At 39.4% G+C, this 23,515-nt stretch overlaps 1 protein-coding gene across 1 annotated transcript; it reads left to right on the top strand.

Annotated features, from left to right (window-relative positions):
* The first annotated feature begins 6,023 nt into the window (after nt 1–6,023).
* Nucleotides 6,024–23,465, top strand: esyt1a (extended synaptotagmin-like protein 1a). Its single transcript, XM_031283418.2, has 31 exons — nt 6,024–6,858; nt 7,831–7,872; nt 9,186–9,320; nt 9,576–9,649; nt 9,945–10,017; nt 10,112–10,201; nt 10,293–10,348; nt 11,689–11,809; nt 12,026–12,202; nt 12,697–12,779; nt 12,918–12,966; nt 13,249–13,338; nt 15,838–15,933; nt 16,022–16,093; nt 16,172–16,258; nt 16,885–17,034; nt 17,541–17,723; nt 17,804–17,980; nt 18,071–18,153; nt 18,265–18,313; nt 18,403–18,492; nt 19,612–19,707; nt 19,920–19,991; nt 20,089–20,175; nt 20,328–20,474; nt 21,248–21,378; nt 21,554–21,646; nt 21,760–21,891; nt 21,967–22,072; nt 22,170–22,219; nt 22,353–23,465. Exons 1-31 carry the CDS (start codon nt 6,532–6,534, stop codon nt 22,378–22,380), a joined length of 3,246 nt encoding a protein of 1,081 aa, XP_031139278.1. The 5' UTR covers nt 6,024–6,531; the 3' UTR covers nt 22,381–23,465.
* Nucleotides 23,466–23,515: the final 50 nt, after the last annotated feature.

Below are 23,515 nucleotides of genomic sequence, written 5' to 3'. Positions count from 1 at the left end.
GATCTTGTAATTTTTTTTTTTTATTAGCCGTTTGCATTTACTCCAGTTAAAACGTGTTCCTATGCATTTAGTGGTGGTTAAAGAACTTTTCAGGAGGTGGTATATCTGGTCTCAAAACTGTTAGAGCAGCCTGAGTCATGTCTTTTCATGAAAGACATTGTGATGTCCCTGTAGGAAAAGCAAGGGTCTAAAAAAGTGTATTTAGGTTTAAGGTCCTGGTATTGTTCATGGCTGACTGGGACCCTTGAACAGTAAAATGGTATTTGTTAAACCTGTGCTTTTCATATGACAGTCAACATGTCTCCTGTTAAAAGTGACTGTTGGAGCAGTCACTAAACCAGGTAACTACACTGACTGCTTCACCTTCAGAGGGCAACTAACCAGTGATGGAAGAACTATTCAGAACCTATACCACAGTATGAACGGTCCCATCAAAAGGAAAAAAATAAACCTGCATTCATAATTACACTTTGATAAAATGACCTGGTATTACCAACAAAATCTATGCAAATGTCTTAAAATTATTATATCCACATCCAATGACTGGCTGTGTGAATGCTGTAAGCAGGGCTCATTCAAGACAAACCTATTTACTTGAAGGTCGTCCAATAATTCATGCTTTACTTTGGCCAAGGTGATTAGAGTTGTGGCTGGAAAACTAGAGGATAGCATTATCTTTCTCCATATGAAGTTAGAAACTAATGCATCCCGGAAACGCAAGAAATTCGTTACGTAAGGCAGAAGTAAGTATGGCACAAAACAGTTAAATCTCCTATACAATATTATTCTGAATGGGACAATGAGCATTTGTAAAACTGGGGTCCAATGAGCACATTTCAAGACAGGAACCTGATGTGGATATCAGGTTTTAGAAGAGGCATAACATTTTTTGATTCCCTTTCTAGAAGGTCCAGCTTTCGACAAAACTGATCCTGTCAGTCAGCATCAGTGTACTTGGATAAGAAATAACTGATGTGTCCATGCAAAATGTCATCATCTGTAACTTGAAATATGATCCTTTTGTTTTCTCAACTGTCCTGGAGGTGTTGATGTTAAGTGTGTGAAGAAGACAGAAAGAGGCAGGGTGGAAAAGCTGTTGACTCTAGACTTGTTTATTTAAAAAAAAAAAACAGATCCAACAAATGACAAAACTGTTGGCTGGAGCCAGCATGGCCTACTAAGGACTACATTATCTGTGGTAAAGGTAATAATAGGCTATTGGCACATTTGGTCTTGCTTTTCAAAGGCTAACTTTCTATGTGCACTTTAATGGTAACCAATTAAACTTACTCCAAATAGCCTCTGATGAGTTTGCAATTGTAGCAATTAAAAACGTAAAGTTACATTAATGCTGAATATTCTGTGTAAAGTAATCACTATAATGAGCTGTAGCCTACGTTGCAGTAACAGTTGCACACAGTTACACATTTGTACATATAACACAAAAACGAGTCAAGTTAGACTTTGACATTCAATTAACAGCTTTTCTTGCTGCCCTAAATACATTTGCATTGTTGACAATAATTCCACACAAACAATTATTGGCAAAGCAAATCTTGACATTAGGCCCAGTTTGACATGTCATCTGTCTTACATTGTGTATCATTTCAACATCACTCATCCCGTGACTGCTACTGTACTTCTGCTTCTGCCTTCTGGATAACAGAACAGCTTCCATCAGAAATAGTGGAGCAGCTAAGTGCCATTTTTTTATGGAAATCGTTCACTTGTGGATACAAGCACCAAAATTGGCACAATTACTCACTGGATAGTGCTCTTTCAAAAAAGTACGTTAGCCATCGCAAAAAAACGTCATGTCAGCGGCGGCGGCCATTTTACTTTCCGCCATAGCCAAATTATGTATTTTGCATGATATCTCCTGAACAAAACATTCAACTGCATAAAGGATGATGTCTACCCCTATGTTTTGATGGTCAACGATTACAATGATACCACATGCAACATAAATGAAGGCCTTTAGACAGCTGTGGCGGCCATTTTGGATTCCGCCATAACCAAATTATGTATTTTCCATCATATCTCTTGAATCAAACATGATAAATCACAATAGGTGATATTTACCCCTATGTTTTGATGGTCAAGAATTACAATGAGACTATATTCAACATCATAAACTAATTATATCAATAGTTAAGTCTAATGGTGAGATCTAATGATGTGGAATGTAAATTATAAAATTATGAAATGTTAAGGAATTTCAGGTGAATTTGTGGGATATTTGAAAAAAGTAATGTTTTAAAGCATGTGTTACATTGGATTTATTACATGGCTTTCTGCGGTTGATAAAAGACCGTTGCTAAGTATAACACACCGTTGCCATGCATAGCAGAGCGTTGCCATGGATGCAGTTCTGTTCACTCTGGAGGACAGCTATCAATCCGCTGAAAGAAGTATAATTTATCAGCTGTGGAACATTTTGTCTGAGGTAAGTTTTTACATTTTGTCTTACACTGAGGTAATTATTCATGTTGAAGTTCTAATTTAAAGTGTTTAAAGCATGTAGCCTACCTTCTAAATGTAAAATAATGTAATTCAATTCACAAGGACTTAGATAAACACTGTTCTCCTGACCAATTCTTCTGAAATCTTCAGCCAGCTTAGCCACTACCCTCCAAGAATGGATGATGGCGACCTGAAGATTTTAGAGAAGTTTGTGGTCATGATGTACGACAGATCCAGCGAAGCAGGAGGAGTAGATGAAGCCAGGTTGGACTTGTTTGCCAGAAAGCAAAGGCCATATGAAGCCATTCCTCCAACTCAAGCAGCATTGCTGCAGCATGTAAAGCGTTCAGCCTACCAGGCAGGCTGCATCTGGAGTCAAGCAACTGTATGCCAGCCAGAAATACTGAGTCCTTCTGAGTGGGGTTGGACCAAGACAGGTGATCTATGGCAGATCTTCTGGACAGAGCTATCACCAATTGTAGAGAGCTGTCAGCAACTGACCAAATGTGGATGCAAAGCAGAATGCTGCGGAAGATGTAAATGCTATCACTTTGGTCTTACCTGTACAGCACTGTGCAGCTGTAAGTGCCAGGACTAGCAATGTTGGCCTTAATGAACATAAATATAATCACCCACATAAATACAAAGAACATAAATACAATAATTGTATGTGTCTCCAAAAAAGTAAATAACATAAAACCTCCTGTTACTTTTGCATACTTCGTAATCATTTTTTTCTTGGAATTATGTCACGTTTTATGCTTGTTTTTTCACATTATTTACTCTAAATACCATAAAAAGACTCTCGAAACACAAAATAGATATGTATGTGACATCCTCATAGTCAAAAACATAGGATTCAAAGGTAAAAACCTTGAAATATGTCCCATGAGTAAAATTATGTGGCAAGATACGTGTTTTCCAATGCCGGAAATGGCGGCCATCTTGGAAAATGGCGGCCATTTTGAAAAATCAGGTGGCTAATGTTATTTTTCAAATTATTGGCCCCAGAGGGATAACCACACCAAATTGGGTGCTTGTATCCACTTGTGAACGATTTTCCCCCTTATCTGCCCCACTAAAATGTTTCAGTAACACTTTACTTGACAGTACCAACATAATCATGACATGACACTGTCATAACTATGACATGACACTGTCATGACTGTGTCATAAACCTTATAAACAAGTCATAAACGTTTATGACTTCTGTCATTAAGTGTCATTCAGTTTTGGTCATGACAAGTTGACATTGTTTGGGTTGTCTTGATTATGACAAGTTAACATTAATCAAAGTGACATTACCAGAAGTTGTCTTGGTCATGACAAGTTGACATTAAATTAGTTTGGGATGTCTTAGTAATGACAACTTGACATTAACCAGGATGACATTACCAGAGGATGTCTTTGTCATGACAACTTGACATAAAAGAAAATGTAGAGAATGTAGTTTTTACCATGTCATAATGGTGTCATGATAGCCAGTCTTATCCTTAATGATATCTTAATGACAAATACAAATGGTACCACTTTACTTGAGGTCTAAGAATCTATCCATTACACTGTCATAATAGTGTCATGACTGCCAGTTTTGTGAAATATCCTGTCACACATATATCTGACCAAGTGCTGGAATTGGTCTCTAACCTTGCACATCTAATTATAATAATCATTATGTCAACATGTCATGAATACAAAAAGAGGTGGATTTTCTTTTATGTCAAGTTGTCATGACAAAGACATCCTCTGGTAATGTCATCCTGGTTAATGTCAAGTTGTCATTACAAAGACATCCCAAACAAATTTAATGTCAACTTGTCATGACCAAGACAACTTCTGGTAATGTCACTTTGATTAATGTCAAGTTGTCATAATCAAGACAACCCAAACAATGTTAACTTGTCATGACCAAAACCGAACACTTAATGACAGAAGTCATAAACGTTTATGACTTGTTTATAAGGTTTATGACACATTCATGACAGTGTCATGTCATAGTTATGACAGTGTCATGTCATGATTATGTCGGTACTGTCAAGTAAAGTGTTACCAATGTTTCATTACTTGGTGCCTGGCTAGCTCATCTGGTGGAGCGGGTGCAGATTGTGTAGAGGTTTGCTTCTCGATGCAGCAGGTTCGACTGCGGCCCTTTGCTGCATGTCGTTCCTCCTCTCTTTCCCCTTTCGTGTCTTCAGCTGTCCTATATAGATGAAGGCCTAAGAATGCCCAAAGAATAATAAAAAAAAAAAAAAAAAAACTGAGATGCAATGATGTAGTTGTTTATTGAACGTGTTTCTTACTGTTGACAACCTTGCTAAACATGTGAACAAAAGTGGGTTATAGTTATGGTCTGGGAGGCATTTTTTTGTGATTGGTACAGATTTCTAAGAAACATCAATATGTTTTATTTACACAGTCAAACCAGATAAACAAAACATTGTAATACCAGTTTGGAGGTTTCCTATATAAACAAAACAGGAATGTGACAAGCCACTTTATTATCTACTGTCAGATTGTGGCACTGAACTGGTATGACTTCTTTACGTTTTAATTATGTTGGTATCAGGTCATAGGATGTTGCCGTTTGAATAGCTGTCCAACATGCTTAATCTGAATTAAACCAATGGACTGTTGTCATTGTCCAACATTTGAAACATGATATAATCCCAAGTCATTCAGAGATATAAAAACAACATAATTACCCAGAAAGCCTATATAATGAACAATTTAATGTTAAATCACACATTTAACAAGAAAGACAGCTCCTAAATATAATGGGAATAGCATATGCTACATGTTCAAATTGGACATGGTTGTAATATGAGAGAAAATGGTTAGAATATGTAAAAATATGTGGACGTGTGGGACAATGCAAACGTATTACATTTGGTTTCTATGCACATATCCTTTATGCAGCTATTGTAGGCCTATTTTGGCTCTAAATCTTATTGAATCTCATGTTGAATTCTCAAATTAAAATTTTTTACATATATGTACAGTCTACTTTTCTACCTTTAGGCCCTTAGCTGTTATTAATATATAACCTGGTTATTGCTGCTTGACTGACTGCATGACTGTGTCTTCATGTATCTGTTTACATAAAGGATCATCACACCTTTCACCCTCTGAGCAATAGGTAATTGGCAGTATCCAGGCAACCAGGGAGCCTGGTCTGTTTTAGTTGCCAAGCATAAAGTATTAGCTATTAACAAACGTGGAAAACCACTGCCTAAAACGCACATGCATGGCAAACTACATGAGGCTGGGCTAAAGTACAATGATGCAAAATGCATTTAGCTGGTGCGTAAACATTGCGTTAGTGACATTTGGCGCATATATGCGTCACGACTCTGCCGCTTGGATTCTCTCTTGCAGAAAGTGATCACAACGGCAGCTGATGTATGCAATTCGATAAAGCAACTAATACACCTTTCTGTCAACAAAGCTGTTGGCGCCATCACGCTCAGTTGTAAAAGCTGCTGCAATGGGGATGAGCGCCTGCGCACGCAACAGGATTCTATCCGGTTATGTAAAAAAGATAACGGGTTTAGCAGCCTGCAGGCTACAGTATTTTGGGCGCAGTGGGTGTTTTAGTTTACACGATGATGATAATGCTACTTTGAATGAATCGTGTCTTTTGTTGTCTTCAGATAAAATAAACATCCCTTTACTTTGGTCGTATTTGCGCTCCGTCCGACTCGGTGCATGACGCTACAAGTTAATTCTAGGGTTTAGGTTTTTACTGGATTTCATGTGAAGGAGGGCTTGAAGCAGAGCCCGCCCTCACAGGTCTTGGTCTTTGCTTGCCCTGCTCTGTGAGAGAAGCTTCACACGTCAATGAAACACAGAATATCTAGTTTTAGTGCCCTGCTGCGGAACTGAGGGGCAGCGCAGCGGAGAGAAGCCGTGATCATGATTTAACCGATCGAAGCCCGCAGTTTATCGGTGATTCCTCGATGGTTTTTATATTAAAACGGTGGTAAGTTTCCAGTGGCGCTTTGCCACTCAGTCGTAGAAGCATTGAAGCTGAAGGCCAAGTCGAGTTAGTGAAGTCAAACGGATTTTGCGATGCCAACCGCGGATGCCGAGCCGGGCATGAGCGGAGGCACGGCGATTTCAGCCCCGGCCTTACCGAGCCAGCCCCCAGGTGAACGCGCATTGAGTGTGCTGTGGTCGTTTGCGAAATGTCTCGCTGCTCTTCTGCCAGTGTATCTGGCAGGATATTATGGCTTCAGCATCAGTGTAGTCCTGTTCGGTCTGATGATCTACATGGGATGGAAACACAGTCGACTGGAGAAAGTGATGAGGCTAAAGTCTGCCATGTACCTCCTGGAGAACGAGAGGGTTTTCACCACCGAGAAGGCTTTCAGAGCTAAAGGGGATTTACCTCCCTGGGTAAGCACTGGCTCACCGCTCTGCTATGTTCATTCTATGCTGTTTGCATCACCTGTCCCATCTGCCACATCTGTCAGGCTGCATCTCAGCTACTTTGCATCACTGCATATTACTCATTAGTAGGGCTTGATCTTTATTAAGAAGCTCCAGACCTAAAGTGAACATATTTACGCATAAATATAGATAGACAGATAGATAGACAATTGCTTCATGACAACCATCACATACATATGTGCATGACTGTCCTTTTTGTTTACAGTATTTTCCTCCTGTCCCTGTTCAGGGAACAGACCCATATTTAGACATTCCTAATGTGCAATGCTTGGAGAATTAGTCTGAACTGCTGCCACACTGAGGAATGTGAGTTAAAATGTCAGATGAGGTAGCCCATTGGTTGGAAAAGTAGAAAGAATGACATGAGCATTGAGGAGACCTTACACTAACTAGACAGTGAAATGCATGTCTATACTGAAAAAAGTAGGCTATAGACATGTTGTGTGTGTGTTTTCCTCTTCCTGTTTCATTACAGTAGAGCTGTCTTTGACCTTATCTGCCTCCAAAAACTTGATGACTCATAAACTACATACTTCAAGGCAGAGCAGAAGCAGTGACCAGGACCACCATATCTGGATAGAGCAGGAGAGAATAAACTGTGTGTGTGTGTGTGTGTGTGTGTGTGTGTGTGTGTGTGCGTGTGCGTGTGTGTGTGTTTTAGGGCAGATAGGCCTAATCTTAAAATCTCATGTCTGTTGTTTGGAGGAAAGGCTGATGTGCATGTGGTTGATGGTTTCCTGAAATTATGTCTTTAGTCTAAGTTGTTAAAAACAAGGGACACGCTGCTTTGTAGTTAAACTCTTCTATAATGTAAAATAATATCATCAGTATTTAAACTACTTTGCTCAGAGTTGGAGGTCATTTGACACTGCCGTGTTGTATTTGAGTTCATGCCTGACTAATATCACTTGTCCACAGGTCAACTTTCCAGATGTGGAGAAAGCGGAGTGGCTGAATAAGGTATGTTTTTTCCTTTCAGACATTTCCTTATGTGCAGCTTTGTATTTATACATTAGGAATCATTTTTAAGAATCATCTGTTTCAAACAAGCTTGTATGATGAGATGGACTTCTCTCTCTTCTCTTCTCTTGAGAAACTCCCACAGTAGCTGTTATACCTCACATTTTACATGAAGATAAATAACAATTGTGTGGACTTTAAGTGACCCTGCTCCCATTGTAGCCTCTCCATCATAGCAGATTATCTGCTGGTGTAATTAAGAGGCAGGGAGAGTGGCTCAGATCGTATCACCGAACTCTTTGTCTCTGTCAGTACAGTAACCTCGCATCAGCACAGGGCAAGTGTGGATGTGAATACTAATAATACAAAGCACCCTTCTGGAGGGGAAAATATGTAATGAACTCAGTGACTGAAGCCTAGATTGTGGGAGGGCAATTTGCTGGACTCATCTTTTACCAACCCACGTCTCTCCCCCAGGCATCCTGACATGTGATCCAGCTGCTCACACTCACCCTCCTCACTTGCGGCCTTAAATAAACAAACATCAACCCTGAAATGTTCCCACCTTTTATTGCATTTGACAACTTGTAGAAATGAGTAGCTGCAAATAAAAAGGTGCTGGTAATATCTGTGAGTAACAAAAGCACTTTAATAGAATGCATCAGCCTAACTGACCATAACTGTATCATAAATAATATGTAGTATACTAGGAGAGTTTGGAAGTCAGAGGAACAGTAGCTGACAGAACTTTCCACCTCACTCATACACCTCAATGCTGAAGCTAACACCAGTGTGAGGCTGTGTGGAGTGATAATACTGATACACTGATTCAGTTCATCACACAGAATTACATATTACATTGCTCTTTCTGAAAAAAATCTAGGAGGAAATGATGGTCCCATGATATAAAGTGATTATTTTTTCTTATTAATTTGACTTCAGTATGATGTTTTACAAAATGACTAATAACTGGAGTGCACTTTAATTGATTTATTCATTTCATAACTGTCTTGCTGATGTATTGATGGCTGACCTATTGTTCACTATTTAAATTCCATCCTCCTCGCTTCTCTGAAAAGCCTTTTAACTACAAGGCAAACAGTCTGTGGTCATTGTAAAGTGTGTGTGTCTGCATGTGTTTATTGTTCTTTGTTATTTGTTGTCATGTTTTTTTCTTATTTGCAGGAAGTGCTTTGCAATGACTATGCATTTGCACAAAGGATAATTCATTGTTACTCACATAATTATATTACAATGGCTGCAAACATGATCACATTTGATTACAGAAAAATAATGACTGTTCTGTCATGTAGATCCTGCAGCAGGCTTGGCCCTTTATAGGCCAGTATCTGGAGAAGTTGCTAGTGGAAACCATTGCTCCTGCCATTCGTGCCTCCAGCATTCATCTGCAGACTCTCAGCTTTACTAAGGTCAACATAGGAGAAAAGGTATCTGAATGGCCTGTCATAAAAGCAGCAATTTATTCTGTAAATGTTCTAAGACCAAGAAAATACAGATGAAGCAGAATGTTAATGTGGGTAATATGCATGGTAAGGCAGGGCTGGTCTCACTAGCCTGTTAATTATAAGCAAAAGATTGATGATTTAATCACAGCGAATGATAATCTTCATGTACATCTTTGCTAATGATAAGTCTCTATTAGTCTTATTTGCTTTGTGTAATAGCAGATGTTGTGTTCACAGGCTTTGAAGGTGGTTGGTGTAAAGGCTCACACAGAACACGATAAGAGACAAGTTATGTTGGATTTGTACCTGAGGTAATGCATCACAACCTTTGTTTTTGCTTGTGTATAGACAGACAGTCAGTCAAGACAGACAATGAAATATTTCTGAGATACTATGAAGTGTCCTACACTAGGGTAGAGCTTGCCCTTGTTTTTTTTATAGCAGATCATTGTTTACTTAAAACTCTACACAACTCTATCATAACTCATAAAGGGGAGAAGGAGGGGGAAGACATGCAGGAAACCGTCATAGGTTGGACTCGAACCCTAGACCTTCTGCGTTGAGGAATAAACCTCTATATATGTGTGCCTGCTCTTCTACTTGTAGCTACGCCGGTGATGTCGAAATCAACGTAGAAATCAAAAAATACTTTTGCAAGGCCGGAGTGAAAGGAGTCCAGGTATAACAATCAATATTAAGATATTCTTACATTATAAGTGATAGTTAAGTGGCCTGAATGCAAATCCTTATAGTATTGCATTTTCTCTTTGTAGCTCCATGGGAAGCTGCGTGTGATCCTCGAGCCTCTGATCGGAGACGTCCCACTGGTTGGAGCAATCACAATGTTCTTCATCCGCAGGCCTGTGAGTGTAGCACATCAGATTTTGCACTGCATTGTTATCTGACATCTACACCTATGTATTCATATGTCTTTTACTTTTATCTGTGTCATAGAAACTGGACATCAATTGGACCGGGCTAACCAACCTGTTAGATATACCTGGGCTGAAGTGAGTGATGTTGTGTCTGTTTTGTGTTTGTTTTCAATAGTTTTTCAATGAGGAGTGTTTGTTTGTGGAGTAGGGGTGATGAAGTTTTGACATGCAGAAAAGTTTGGGGGCTGCACTTTTTGGAATTGATGGATTGATGTTTTTTTCTGGAATTATATTGAGTTCCAAACTAATATTATATTAGCATTAGCGCTATTATTTCTGTCTGTTCAGTGACGAATCTGTGTGGTCACATTCTTAAAGGATAAGTCTGGCGATATCTTATTTTTTTGTTTTTGTCAACAAATCCTGTGAAAAGAACCAGCAATGAATGGATCCCACTAATAATCCTGATGTAGCTTATTCCTGTGTGCCACAGAGCGCCTTTGTTGTCAACAAACTTTTCAAAACACATAAATGAGTCAGGCTCACATGTTCCTATATTACGATGAACAGGGGCACTGTAGTTTATTTTGAGTAAATTTCACACACACTGTTGCTGCCTTAAATACTCAGTAAAGCATCAAATGTGCATTATTCCGCGTCAGTATAGTCCCTAGAAAAATCTTCTATTTACTCTTGTTTGAGTAACTTTTGCTAAAAACTACACTACTTAGCCTTTTTTAAATGAAAAAAAGAGAGAAACTCTTTTGTAAATACGTATGTCTTCAGTAGTGAATGGTCTCGGGGCTGAGTACCACAGACACAGACAGAATAACACATTGTTGGTTTTGTTCCTTTTATGGCATTTGTTAATAATAAGAAAAATATATTGAATAATGCCAGCCTTATCCTATAAGATGTTCAACTTTAAGCCATACCAGTGTTCTTGTAATTATTCATTATGTATATTATGACTCCATGCATTTATATGGAGTTAGTTTTTAAGGCCCTTTATGTAAGGTCAGAATGTGGACAATGCGGAATCAACTATGGTACAATTAAACTGGATATGAAGATAAACTGATGGTCTGACCAATGGGCTATTCAGTGTAACTGTATGGTGGCTGATTCTACACTGTGTGTTACGATCTTATATAATATACTTTTGTAAACATACAATTAAAGCATTGTGTCAGAAGTGTAAATGTGTTACTGACATATCAGTTCCCTCTGGCAATGCTTTTGATGACAGTTTGTCATTATTTTTTAATTGTATTCCTCCATTAAATAACATTAGTCAACATGATGTCACAGAAAACTGTCCTCATCTTTAGCCAATGGGTAGTTCCTGTTGGTTCAGTTGTTGAGAACGTGGATATCATGTTGTTATTTATGCATGTTCATATTGTCAGCAGTAGTATATAGCCTCTGTCTGTTTGTCTGTGTGTCCCCAACATCATCCTCGCATTCATTTGCAGTGCCATGTCGGACACTATGATAATGGATGCAATTGCCTCCCACTTGGTGCTCCCCAACCGTCTAACTGTTCCCCTGGTGGCCAACCTGCACGTTGCGCAGCTCCGCTCCCCTCTCCCACGGGTAATTGTATTATCAATGGCCTGGAGAAACATGGACCCCCACAGACTGAATCTGTCTCAGCATATAACCTGCAAGCAAACACGTAGCCTGAAAGTCATACAGCACATTTACCTTGTGAATGAAAAACATAGAACCATGTTTTGTGAGGAAGCTAGTTGACTAACATTTTGATTTTGTTTGTGCATGCGTTTTCCTGCATGTGTGTGCACATGTTAGGGAGTTGTGCGTATCCACCTGCTGGAGGCTGAGGACCTGATGGCCAAGGATACAGTCATCAAGGGCATAATCGACGGGAAGTCTGACCCGTATGCCGTTCTGCGTGTAGGAACCCAGAGCTTCACCTCTCGTCATGTGGACAGCAACCTGAACCCACAGTGGAGGGAGATGTATGAGGTGAGAGGATGGTGGGAGGGAAGAGAATATGTCTGAAGCTGAGCTGAAAGATGCATGAGATATATGGGTTTGCCTTAATATTCAAGTGCTGCACTCCCCACCAGTTTGTGTGCTAAAAGTTATAGCTTGCTGTTGGTGTCCGTGCTTCATAGGGATTGCATAGGGAAGTGGTATGTCAAAGATAACACTGTTGTGTTGTTGTGAAGATTTTTATCTGTTTCTGTAGAAGCAGGAAACTACCAAAGATACAGATAAACAGCTCTTGCGAAAACCACTTGCTCAGGGACACATTTATGAAATTTAAACCACTGAATACATTTATTACACTATTAACATCTACCTAGCACAATAGTTATTGCCATTGTGATTCTGTTTGCATGTCCTTGTGTTATTGTGTCATGCGTGGCTGTTTCTATATTTGTATATTTGTTGGGTGTATTGCATACTTTATGTGTTTGTGTGTGTGTGTGTGTGTGTGTGTGTGTGTGTGTCAGGTGATTGTTCATGAAGTACCTGGTCAGGAGTTGGAAGTGGAAGTTTTTGACAAAGACCCAGACCAGGATGACTTCCTGGGGAGGTAGCTTATTCATTCTCATTCATTTATTCTGTCTGTATGTGCTTCTCATGTCATTCCCATCTCAGCTATTGCCATGTTGTGCCATTATTCTGTTCAAATTTGAACGCCTTACTCTCTTTGATTCTGTCTCTTTTTCAGGGTCAAGGTCGATCTTGATATTGTAAGGAAGGCCAGAGTTGTGGATGATGTAAGTAGTAATGCTTATGTTAGACAATATTCAATATTCCACCATTACATTTATTACATTTTTCTTACTCAAGCATAATAATGTAGTTAATATACTGTTTCACTCTGGAAAACATCTGAGTAAGACTGCAGGAATCCTGTTAGCATGTGACATTGCAGACCCCATGTGCCTTCTTGTGATCTGCTCTGATCCTACCATCTTCTATCCTGCCATCCAGGCTCAAAGGAATCTGCCAGAGGAGAACAAATGTGTGTTTAATGAGCCCTTTGTTTTTGTTAACAGTGGTTCAATCTGAGGGACGTCCCATCCGGCAGTGTTCACCTCCGGCTGGAGTGGCTCTCTCTGCTGTCCTCTGCTGACAGACTGAGTGAAGTGAGTCTACAGCACAGCTTGCTGGTACTCAAATTAATCTTTTCTTTGCCCAGTGCAGTGATGTGGACAAAATTTGATACACTGATAAAGATCTGGGGTCTCATTTATAAAACTGTGCGTAGGATCCTTACTAAAAGTGTACATACACCCAAAAGCCAAAAATGGCGTACGCCAAGAAAAATTCAGATTTATAAAACCGTGCGTACGCACATCTGTAAGCAATGTTACCTTTATAAATCACAGATTACCCACAAGTGTGCATACGTGAATAAGCCTCTTATCCCGCCCTATACACACCCATTTTTAACCATAAATAGTCAATGCAAAGCACCTCATGAATGCTGATCAGTATGTTAATGACCCTGGCAGTTGTTCTTTCGTTATGCCGAAAATGCCGAATCATGACGACTGGCGGGGAAAAAGCAAAAAACTTCTCAGACTTTGAGGAATTGCTGCAAATTGAATTATAAATTCGGCCTGTTCTCGCACAGTGTAGGGAAACCTGATCTATAGACTACTTATATTAATAATACCTTCCAAAACGGCAGGCATTTCAGCACTCGGGGACAGCTTCGATATACCAGACCTATATGATAAGATTTACCAGAACTATATATTATATCCAAACAAGCCTTATGTATAAAGTTGAAGATTATATATTTCCCTCTGGAAACAGCCGGTTGCCCCCAGAGTGGCGAGGACCTGTATTTGGACCGGGATGGCACGGTTCCGGCGCGTTGCTCTCTCTACTGGACCCAATTCAGTACATAGATCCAAGAGCGCAACTTAAGGGAATTTAAATCGGCATATTAGCCAGTCATTGTCATGGTCCCTGAAGCCTCTTTTTCTCCTGTTTCTTCCATTGGGGGTTAGTCCTCCTGCAGTGCCAGCAGTGCCATCATGCAGCATTACACACGGGTTCACCGCAGTATTTATATGTTTACAGCATATTGTGATTGTTAACACCTTGCCAGAATTCAGCATCAACTAGTGGTATCCCCAACCCCGAGATACAATTTGAAGACGAAAGTCTAATAGGCAAACACACTTTTCTTCATGCAGGTTTTGTCACCAACAGAATTAAAGTTCGGACTGATAACGAGGACATTAAGTGTAATAATTGCGCAAGAGCTTAACGACTGTATTTTCAGACTTTGACATTTGATGATATATGCACAGTATTAAAGACAGATATTTGGTTATTTACACTGTGTTCTGCAGTTATCTAATGGTAGGGTATTTGATGCTATCCTGTATTCCATGGAGTCGGGCCATCTCCTCCTCCTGCGCTCCGTAGCAGACAATGTGACAGTGAGACAGCGCCGATTAAACATTAATAATTAATTTTTATTAAAGATTTGAGTTGGATTTTACAAGGTGTTTATGGAACAAGTATCACTCAGTACAAGCGCAAATAACACTGCTGGATTTAATCTTCATGGTAACGCGGATGATATGGAGTGAAAAAATGTGCATGAGGCATCAATACTTGAACATATTTTGAGTAATCGTTATTCCCACATTTACTTTCTGCAGTCTGACTTCATTTCACCACCTCATCCCTCGTCGCCAATTCCCATTGTCTCCAAAATGTGCGTACGCATGGTTCAGAGTTTGTGTGGAGGACCGCACATTCACCCGTCAAGTTTGTTTTTTATACATCACAACCTTTGCTTGGGAAGTGGCATACGCACATTTTCAGACCCGTTTTGTGCGTATGCCACGTTTATAAATGAGACCCCTGAGCATTATTTTTAGAAACATTGGGAGAAAGGGTGACATGCGACCAGAATTAAACCAGGAACATTGAAGTTACATGGTACACGTCTTAAACCACTCAACCACCAGGACATCCTGTGCCTTGATATCTAATTAAGGAGATATTTTGTTGATTTAAGAGTTCCCAGCTGAGCAGAGCAACGGAGGTCTGCCGTAATCCGCCAGATGACGCGAAACGGTCTCGGCAGACCTTGGATGCTCCGAGCTCTATGTACTGGCGCCACAAAAGGAAGCCACACACCCTTTTATCTCTCATACCCTTTTAACTCATATTTTTCCCATTGAGTCAAATGTTATTTTTGAGTCCAATAATTTGAAGTTATTATAATTTAACTTGAATTATAGAAAAACTTGAATTACAGAAAATCTCCAATATCTAATTTTTGCCTATTATTTATTAAATCATCAATATAGAATCACATAAACGATTACATCCTAGAAACTTATCTAAAGTGGCCCAACTTTGGGTTGGATGAAGATGGCTGGATGTACTTCAGGTTTTATTTATGCTGTCACCTGATGTACATGATGTTTTATGTGAGCTTGTGTGGTTGGGTCGAAATATTTTGATCATATGTTTTATGTATTTTATTATGCTTTATGTATTTTTCCCTAAGGGACACTCTAAGAGCAATTTAAAAATATCAAGCAAAATAAAAATTACCAATCTGTCAAATGTTTTTTTTGCTCTTTGCTCTTCTGTTTGTTGTTCTTCTCCAGGTGACCCAGAAGAACCAGAACTTGACCAATAAGATGACTGATCCTCCATCTTCCGCCATCATAGCTATCTATCTTGATCAAGCTTACCAACTGCCTGTAAGAAAATTATTGTTTAAGAGTCTCTCGTGTGGTGTGCATTCAATTTGTATCTGTTACCCACATCAATGTATTTAAAATGCTGTAGATGAGAAAAGGAAATAAGGACCCAAGCCCAATGGTACAGATTTCCATTCAGGATGCAACTAAAGAGAGCAAGGTAAATATATAACTTTGTTTTTATAAAACTTTTAAACCAATCTCTGAGCATAATTAATGTTTTCCCTTTCTTCTGCAGACTTGCTACGGGACCAACAGCCCTGTGTGGGAGGATGCCTTTACCTTCTTTATTCAGGATCCTCGCAAGCAGGACATCGACATTCAAGTACGTCATTATGAGTAAAATTGAACACACCAATCAAGCTAGCTGCAAATACTTTACATACCAAATACCTTATTTATTTCTCTTTAGTTTTAATACATTTTTCCTCATATTTTCTGTGATTTCTTTAAACTACGCTCTTTCTATGCCTCTTCCGTGACCGGAGGCATTATGTTTTGGGGTTGTTTACATTAAATCTGTGTGTGTGTGTGTGTGTGTGTGTGTGTGTGTGTGTGTGTGTGTGTGTGTGTGTGTGTGTGTGTGTGTGTGTGTGTGTGTGTGTGGAGGGGGGGTGGGGGTGACATTGTCTCTGTTTCTCTGTTCTATGTGAAGCACTTTGTGTTGTATGACCTTTGTATGAAAAGTGCTATACAAATTAAGTTTGATTGATTGAACTGTGTGTTCTATCCTGTTCCTCTGGTAGTCCACCACAAGCTCATTGCTTCTGCTAAAATTGGGCTTCAGGTGATTGTTGTTGCACCATGTGATGAAGCTCTCTATTTATCCTCCATAGCTAATAACTTCCATTTTGCCAAAAAATACACTTAATACATTTTATTAAATTTCTTTAAAAGTCTATACTACATAACCCTAACTCCACATCTACTGTCCCTGTGTTTTTCAATCAGGTGAAAGACGATGACCGTGCTCTGTCCCTGGGCAGTCTGACCATCCCCCTGACCCGTATTTTGGCGAGCCCTGAACTCACTATGGACCAGTGGTTCCAGCTGGAGAATTCTGGTTCTGCCAGCCGCATCTATGTCAAAATTGTGCTAAGGGTTGGTATTTCACAGGCTCTTTTTTCTACACACTCACATGTGTCAGATAGTGTAGTAAAAACGTAAGCCCTGTTTTGGTTAGAATCAACCCAGCTGAAGTGTCTGTGTGGAAGACTTTGAAATCCTATCTTTTTTTGCCTCAGGAAGCTATCAGAAGACACTCACTTCATTAGCACACCCACAACCACCCTTTAAAACTGAGATCTCAAATGTAAACGTATCACCATGGCTTTGTGTGTGTCTTTTATCCATGGAAATCAGATCCTGTTGAATATAACACCCTGTGATTAAATAATATGAGAGACTGGAGAGGTTATAAAGTACTCTGGCAACTCCTAACTCCTCCTTTTCACATACTAAACACAAAAAATTAGAACCTAAAGGAGACGTCTTCTTTTTGCTTCATCTTTCTATCCTCATGAATACAGAAACAGAAACAGAGAAACCTGCATTTAATTTACAGCTTGACAGTTGCTCACTGTAACCTGCTATTTGTTTCCTACTAGGTTTTGTGGCTAAATGATGATGCCACTCCTACGACTCCATCTCCCCGGCCTTCAGCCCCTGGGCCCGGGATGGGTCAGGGGGGAATCACATCAGAACTGAACCCTATAGGACCTGGCGGGTTAGGTAAACCTCAACCATCACGACCACAGCACACCACGCCCGACCCAGAGTTTGCAACTGAGGTAAAACACTTCAAACAGCAGTGGGCACCACTCACACACTCACACTATAGTAGCAACACCCGCCCTTGTTATGCTCACAGGGAGTGCTGCGTATCCATCTGGTGGAGGCCCAGAACCTGATAGCGAAGGACAACTTCATGGGGGGCATGGTGAAGGGAAAAAGCGACCCCTATGTCAAGATTCGCGTGGCTGGTATCACCTTCCGTAGCCACACCATCAAAGAGAACCTCAATCCCATGTGGAATGAACTCTATGAGGTATTACCTGTATTTAATGCTCTTCTACTTAGCTGATGAAATTATTAGGTTTTAGCTTAGATTTAAAAAAAAAATTCTTCTATGATTTAGGTGATTTTGACCCAGCTACCTGGTCAAGAGATCCAGTTTGAGTTGTTTGACAAGGACATCGATCAGGATGACTTCCTCGGAAGGTGCGCCCTGACATTACAAATTACATTTTCCCAGTATTTCTGGCTACACAACTCTGATAACTGAAGAAAATATGTCTATGAAAACATGTTGATTGAGTCCTGTCTTTGTAGGTTCAAGCTTAACCTACGAGATATCATCAGCGCACAATTCAGCGATACGGTGTGTGACACATAATAAACAGATCATTTAACAAACTATATTTGTACTTATATCGTAACCTGGACATTTCTGTGCCACTCTTGTTACAGTGGTACACTCTTAATGATGTGAAGTCAGGCCGAGTTCACCTGGTGCTGGAGTGGCTGCCCAGAGTCTCCGACCTTCCCAGACTGGAGCAGGTGAGATATTTACTCTATTTATTTTATTTCATATTCTCTTTTTATTTGTATACAGTACCAGGGTAACATACAAATAATGTAGTAGTTGTAATACAACTTAGAAGCATACCTTTTTTTAAATAAGAGCAAACAAGGATAATAAGACATTGTGTAATAACAAATAATACAAAAGTAAATATGCACAATGACATTTTTCAAATAAAATAAAGATACAAGTATGAAAAATGAAAGGGCATAGTAAAAAAAAGCAAAACATAGTAAGTAGAACTAGAACCTTGGACGTGTACTTTGATGATATTACATTCTCTTAAAAAAAGATCAAATGTTCCCATATTTCTTACAAACTTATCCTATTGCAGTCTTAGGCAGAACATTTTTATTTCCATCAATAAAGATAGAATAAATAATGTCAATCCAATAGTTGAAAGTATTGCTTTAGCCACAAAATCCTCATGGTTCTGTCCAAAAACCATGTCAAGTAAATATCTTCTAGTCACAATTTGTGTTGGTGTGAAATTCCCACTTTCCTTGCTGAGCAGCAGCAGAGAGATACTTTGCATGTAGTTTTGTTTCTGGCTGGGACACAACTGCGGCAAAAAGATACTCACCTGATTTGTCTAATGCAGTCTGCTGAATATTAACGTCAGCTGAACTTTAGAATGCATTTTTGCACAGAACGCGGACTGTGGAATTTGCCACCCATCTTTTACAGTGGAGTTGTGCTAGGAAGGACCTGCTTCACAGTCAGTATGAAGAGGAGGAATGAAGCAACAACCTTGAAAAAATCCAAAATCCTTTAAATGATGCCTCTTGTACTGTGAGAGCCTGGTGCCCTTTTTTCTGACATTGTTGTTTGGTTGCTATGGCAGATACAAACTATTTTTAATCAACAGGAAAGAGAATGACTTTTACAGTGAGGGACTTGAGTTTCGAGCGTCAAAGCACTGTGTTGAATAATGAACTTATCTTTGCAGATGCTTTGTGTAGATTAGTTTATGTATGTTTATATGTTTGTTAGTAGTTTCGAAGGAAATTTTAACCTCAACTTTGTTATTGCACAATCATTTTCATTTCATTTCATTTCTCACTCTCTTTTCTCTCTCTCTCTGTGATCTACAGATCTTACAGTACCAGTCCCAGCAGGTGTACCACAATAAGGTTGTGCCATCATCGGTTGTGCTGTTTGTGTATGTGGAGCGTGCCCATGGCCTGCCGGTGAGATCATATCCGAGTCCTTGTTATTTGTTGTTTATTGTGGTGTGTTTTTCCTTGCCTTATAGGGTGCAGAAGTACACTAGTTGCTTTTAGGTGTAAGGCAATACAACTGCATTCCCATTTATACATGAAATAACTGGTGATGTTTTAAATTCTGTAGATGCTGTTTATTAAAATTTTTGATTTACAGTATTCTTTGCGTGTAACTACAGTTGAAGAAGAGCGGGAAGGAGCCGAAGGTCGGGGCTGAGATTACCCTCAAAGGCGTTTCACACAGAACCAAGGTAGGATTGTGTGCCTTCTTACATGAGCTTATGAATGCAAGAAAAGGAAAGTTCTGTTTGAAAAGTTATAAAATCCTGCTGTTGGTTTTTTCCTAAGATTTGTGAGCGTTCCACATCCCCTCGATGGGACGAAGCCTTTCATTTTCTGGTTCGTGACCCCAGAGATGAAACATTCACAGTGAAGGTGAGTCTAAACAGTAGCTGTATTTCCACTTTTTGTCTAAACAATGTAGCTGTAGAAGCAAATAAAATGAATTCATACAATTTATTATTTAGTACCGATATTATAAAAAGCAGTCTGAAAAATTGTTTGTATATCCATATGTTTGTATTTAGCTCTCCCACAGCTGGGGCCAGGCCCTAGGGTCCATCACACTTCCTCTCAGAGAGGTGCTGTTTGAGCCGGGCTTGGTGCTGGACCGCTGGCTCAATCTGGATGGAGCACTGCCAGAAAGCCAGATACTTCTAAGGGCCACGATCAAGGTACTGACAATATATCTTCTCTATACTATGTATGTGTATATTACTATACATGTGAGTAATGCCCTGATTGTTATTAATTATGTACCGTATCACTCATGTTTCCCTAGAACAAATATTGCAATGCACTGTACTTTACTGGTGGTCCATCATCATATGTACAGCACTTCTTCCTAAATATGTGCTGTAGACTGAAAGACTGGAAGTCTCTGCACTTGTCACTCACTTTAGTAGACTGGGTTTTGTTAAGTAGATAAGCTTAAAGGAATAGTAAGACATTTTGGTAAATACACGTAACTCTCTTCCTTTGAGAAATGATACCACTCTCATATCTGTAGCTTAGCTTAGCACAAAGATTGGAAACAGAGGGAACAGCTAGATTGGCTCTGTCCAAAAGTAATACAACATGCCGTACAAAATCTGTAGTATAGTGTAAAATTGACAAGTATTTCTTAATCTCTGCTCCCAAAATGTCAAACTATTCTTTTAAAAACGACAAAAAGACACAACAACCTAAATACAGATACTGGCAAGGTGTCCATCAACACAGGGATGTTGAAAGTAATTCTGGGAAATGTAGGCGATTACAGATTGATACCATATATCTCTGTATCAGTATCTGACTTTGGATTTCCCCTTTAACAGCAGTGGCAACACAGCCCAAGCCTTGCTGCATAGCTCGTCTCTAAAATGTTGTCCTTGTTCAGAAATTAGGTAAAATATTATTATTATGCAGCAGTAATGTGATACTGAGCTATGTTCCGTATGTCTTGCAGATCTTGGACACTCAGCTGGCGGTGTGTCGTAGGGCTCCAGGGGACGCAGGTAATGACGGCAGTGGAGAAGAAGTCCTTCCCAGATGGGTTCCTTCCCATCTTGACCTCAGACATAGAAGTGGATTCACCATGTGAGTCACACATGCTGGCATCGATGCCCTGATGTGTAGTCACAACCTCTGCTGTAAAGATAGCAGTTATTGGCGTTTCCTTAGTGGTTTCTAAAGTTGATTTCTTCCTATTTTGCTCTAAATAGTCAAAGACATCATAATGTAAATAATCTCATGTCCCCCACTGTTTCTTTAGGGCTGATAACGCAAATTCAGCAGGCCAGGTGAAGCTTACCGTCGGCTACTCCATAGAGGAGAGCAGACTTTTCATCACCGTTCACTCCTGCAGGTCTCTATAAATTGATTGATTGATATGACACGTTACCTCTTTATCATCACATTTTTGACCCGGAGCACTCAATACCAACACATGTTGTGAATGTGATCGCTGTATACCCACAGAGCCCTGCAAGCCTGCTCCAAGGACGGTGCAGACCCTTATGTTTCCTTCATCCTGCTGCCTGACAAGAAGGCCACCACCAAGAGGAGGACTGTCACCAAGAAGAGAGACCTCAACCCAGAATTCAGCGAGAGGTAAGACAAACAAACAAGACTCATGATGGTAAAGTAAGTGTGAGGATATAAATTGACTTCTCCCTCTTTCCATAGGTTTGACTTTGACTTCTCTCTCGAGGAGTCCATGCAGAGAAGACTGGACCTGTCTGTGAAGAACAGCGTCTCCTTCATGAGCAGAGAGAGGGAGCTTATCGGCAAGGTAGATATCATCGTCTGAAATGCAGTTACTCTGTCTTGATGTAGTGAATATGGCCAGACATGAAACATAATATTTTGCTTCTCTTTGTTGCCCTCAGTTGCAACTGGACTTGGACCAAATTGACCTGAAGACTGGTGTCACACAATGGTAATCATTTTCAGCTACCGAACAACACTGTATAATAGAGTTGTATCTACCAATGTACTACCACAAATGGATGTTGATATATTACTTTTCAAGATTATTTAAACAACTTCTTTCTGTATCCTTTGTTTTCCAGGTATGATTTGGTAGCAGAGACCAACTAAAAGAATCAACGGTTGGCCTCAAGTACAGTACTATATAATGTTAAGTGTTGCTTCTGTGATCTGTTTGTATATTCAGCTTAAATGAAAATTCCCACCATCACTGAAGGAAAGAAACAACATATCTGCTCCACAACAACACAGTTCATCAGTATTTATGAAACTTTACATGCAGCTTATCATCCGTAAAGTGTTTACTGTGGTGAATCTATGCTGTCTTAGACAGATTCTTCAGTAAAATATTTTGGCTGAATAGATATTTGATATTAATGCAACTATGTTGCACAACCTACCGAGTTTATATGTGTTCAAAAGCATGTCAAAGTCCTCTTTGAATTTTATTCAGAAAAAGGGCTTATGCTGTGGTCAATATCTTAAGATGTTATATGTTTTATGGATTTGTAGCATCCAACACAACAGAGAGAAGTATCTTTGAATCTTTTTTTTCTTCTTTTTTTTTTTCAATTTTCAAATAATTACCAAAATTACTTTGTTTATATACGTTTATTATTGCCTATGTATTACAAAACTGTGCACAGTTTGTCAGTGTTTATGAATTATGTTCCAAATGAAGTTTTATATGTTTTAACGAGAGCTTTATTAAAGTTACTTTTATAAATCAAAGTACTAAAAACCTAGACCCTCACATTTACCACTGAAAACAGAGGTATGATACTGTAATCAGAGTCTAAATCACTGTGCTTTTATGAAAAGAAAACTTTCTAGATACTGAAAACACATCGCTGGTATTCTCACACCCATGCTTCTTTGTGTTCTACGTGTTCGTGGCGCTAAATGCAACAGGCTGAAGCTGTTGGCCATTTATTTTTTAAAGTAAAACAGTTATGACCTTATGAGAAGTAAGCTAATATTGAACGCCAGCAGTGGGACAGCATCTACATACCACCACTCTCACCTCACCACGAAGGCTCTCACCTCACCACGAAGGCTCGGCCACTGATTTGTAGTGATGGAAAGAAAATAGTGTTTTTAAGTGTCAGAAAACTGCTGAGCTTTGACATTATTTGAACATATCATGATGTTTCTGCTGAAGTTGTTGATTAAAATTTGCACTCTCATGAATCAAACCAGTTTTGTGACTTAATTTTTTTTTTCAGTACTAAATTTTAAAATTTTT

This window comes from Sander lucioperca, chromosome 12 (assembly GCF_008315115.2).
Source record: "Sander lucioperca isolate FBNREF2018 chromosome 12, SLUC_FBN_1.2, whole genome shotgun sequence".
NCBI classification, from domain to species: domain Eukaryota; kingdom Metazoa; phylum Chordata; class Actinopteri; order Perciformes; family Percidae; genus Sander; species Sander lucioperca.
This window is presented reverse-complemented; position numbering and strand designations above follow the sequence as displayed.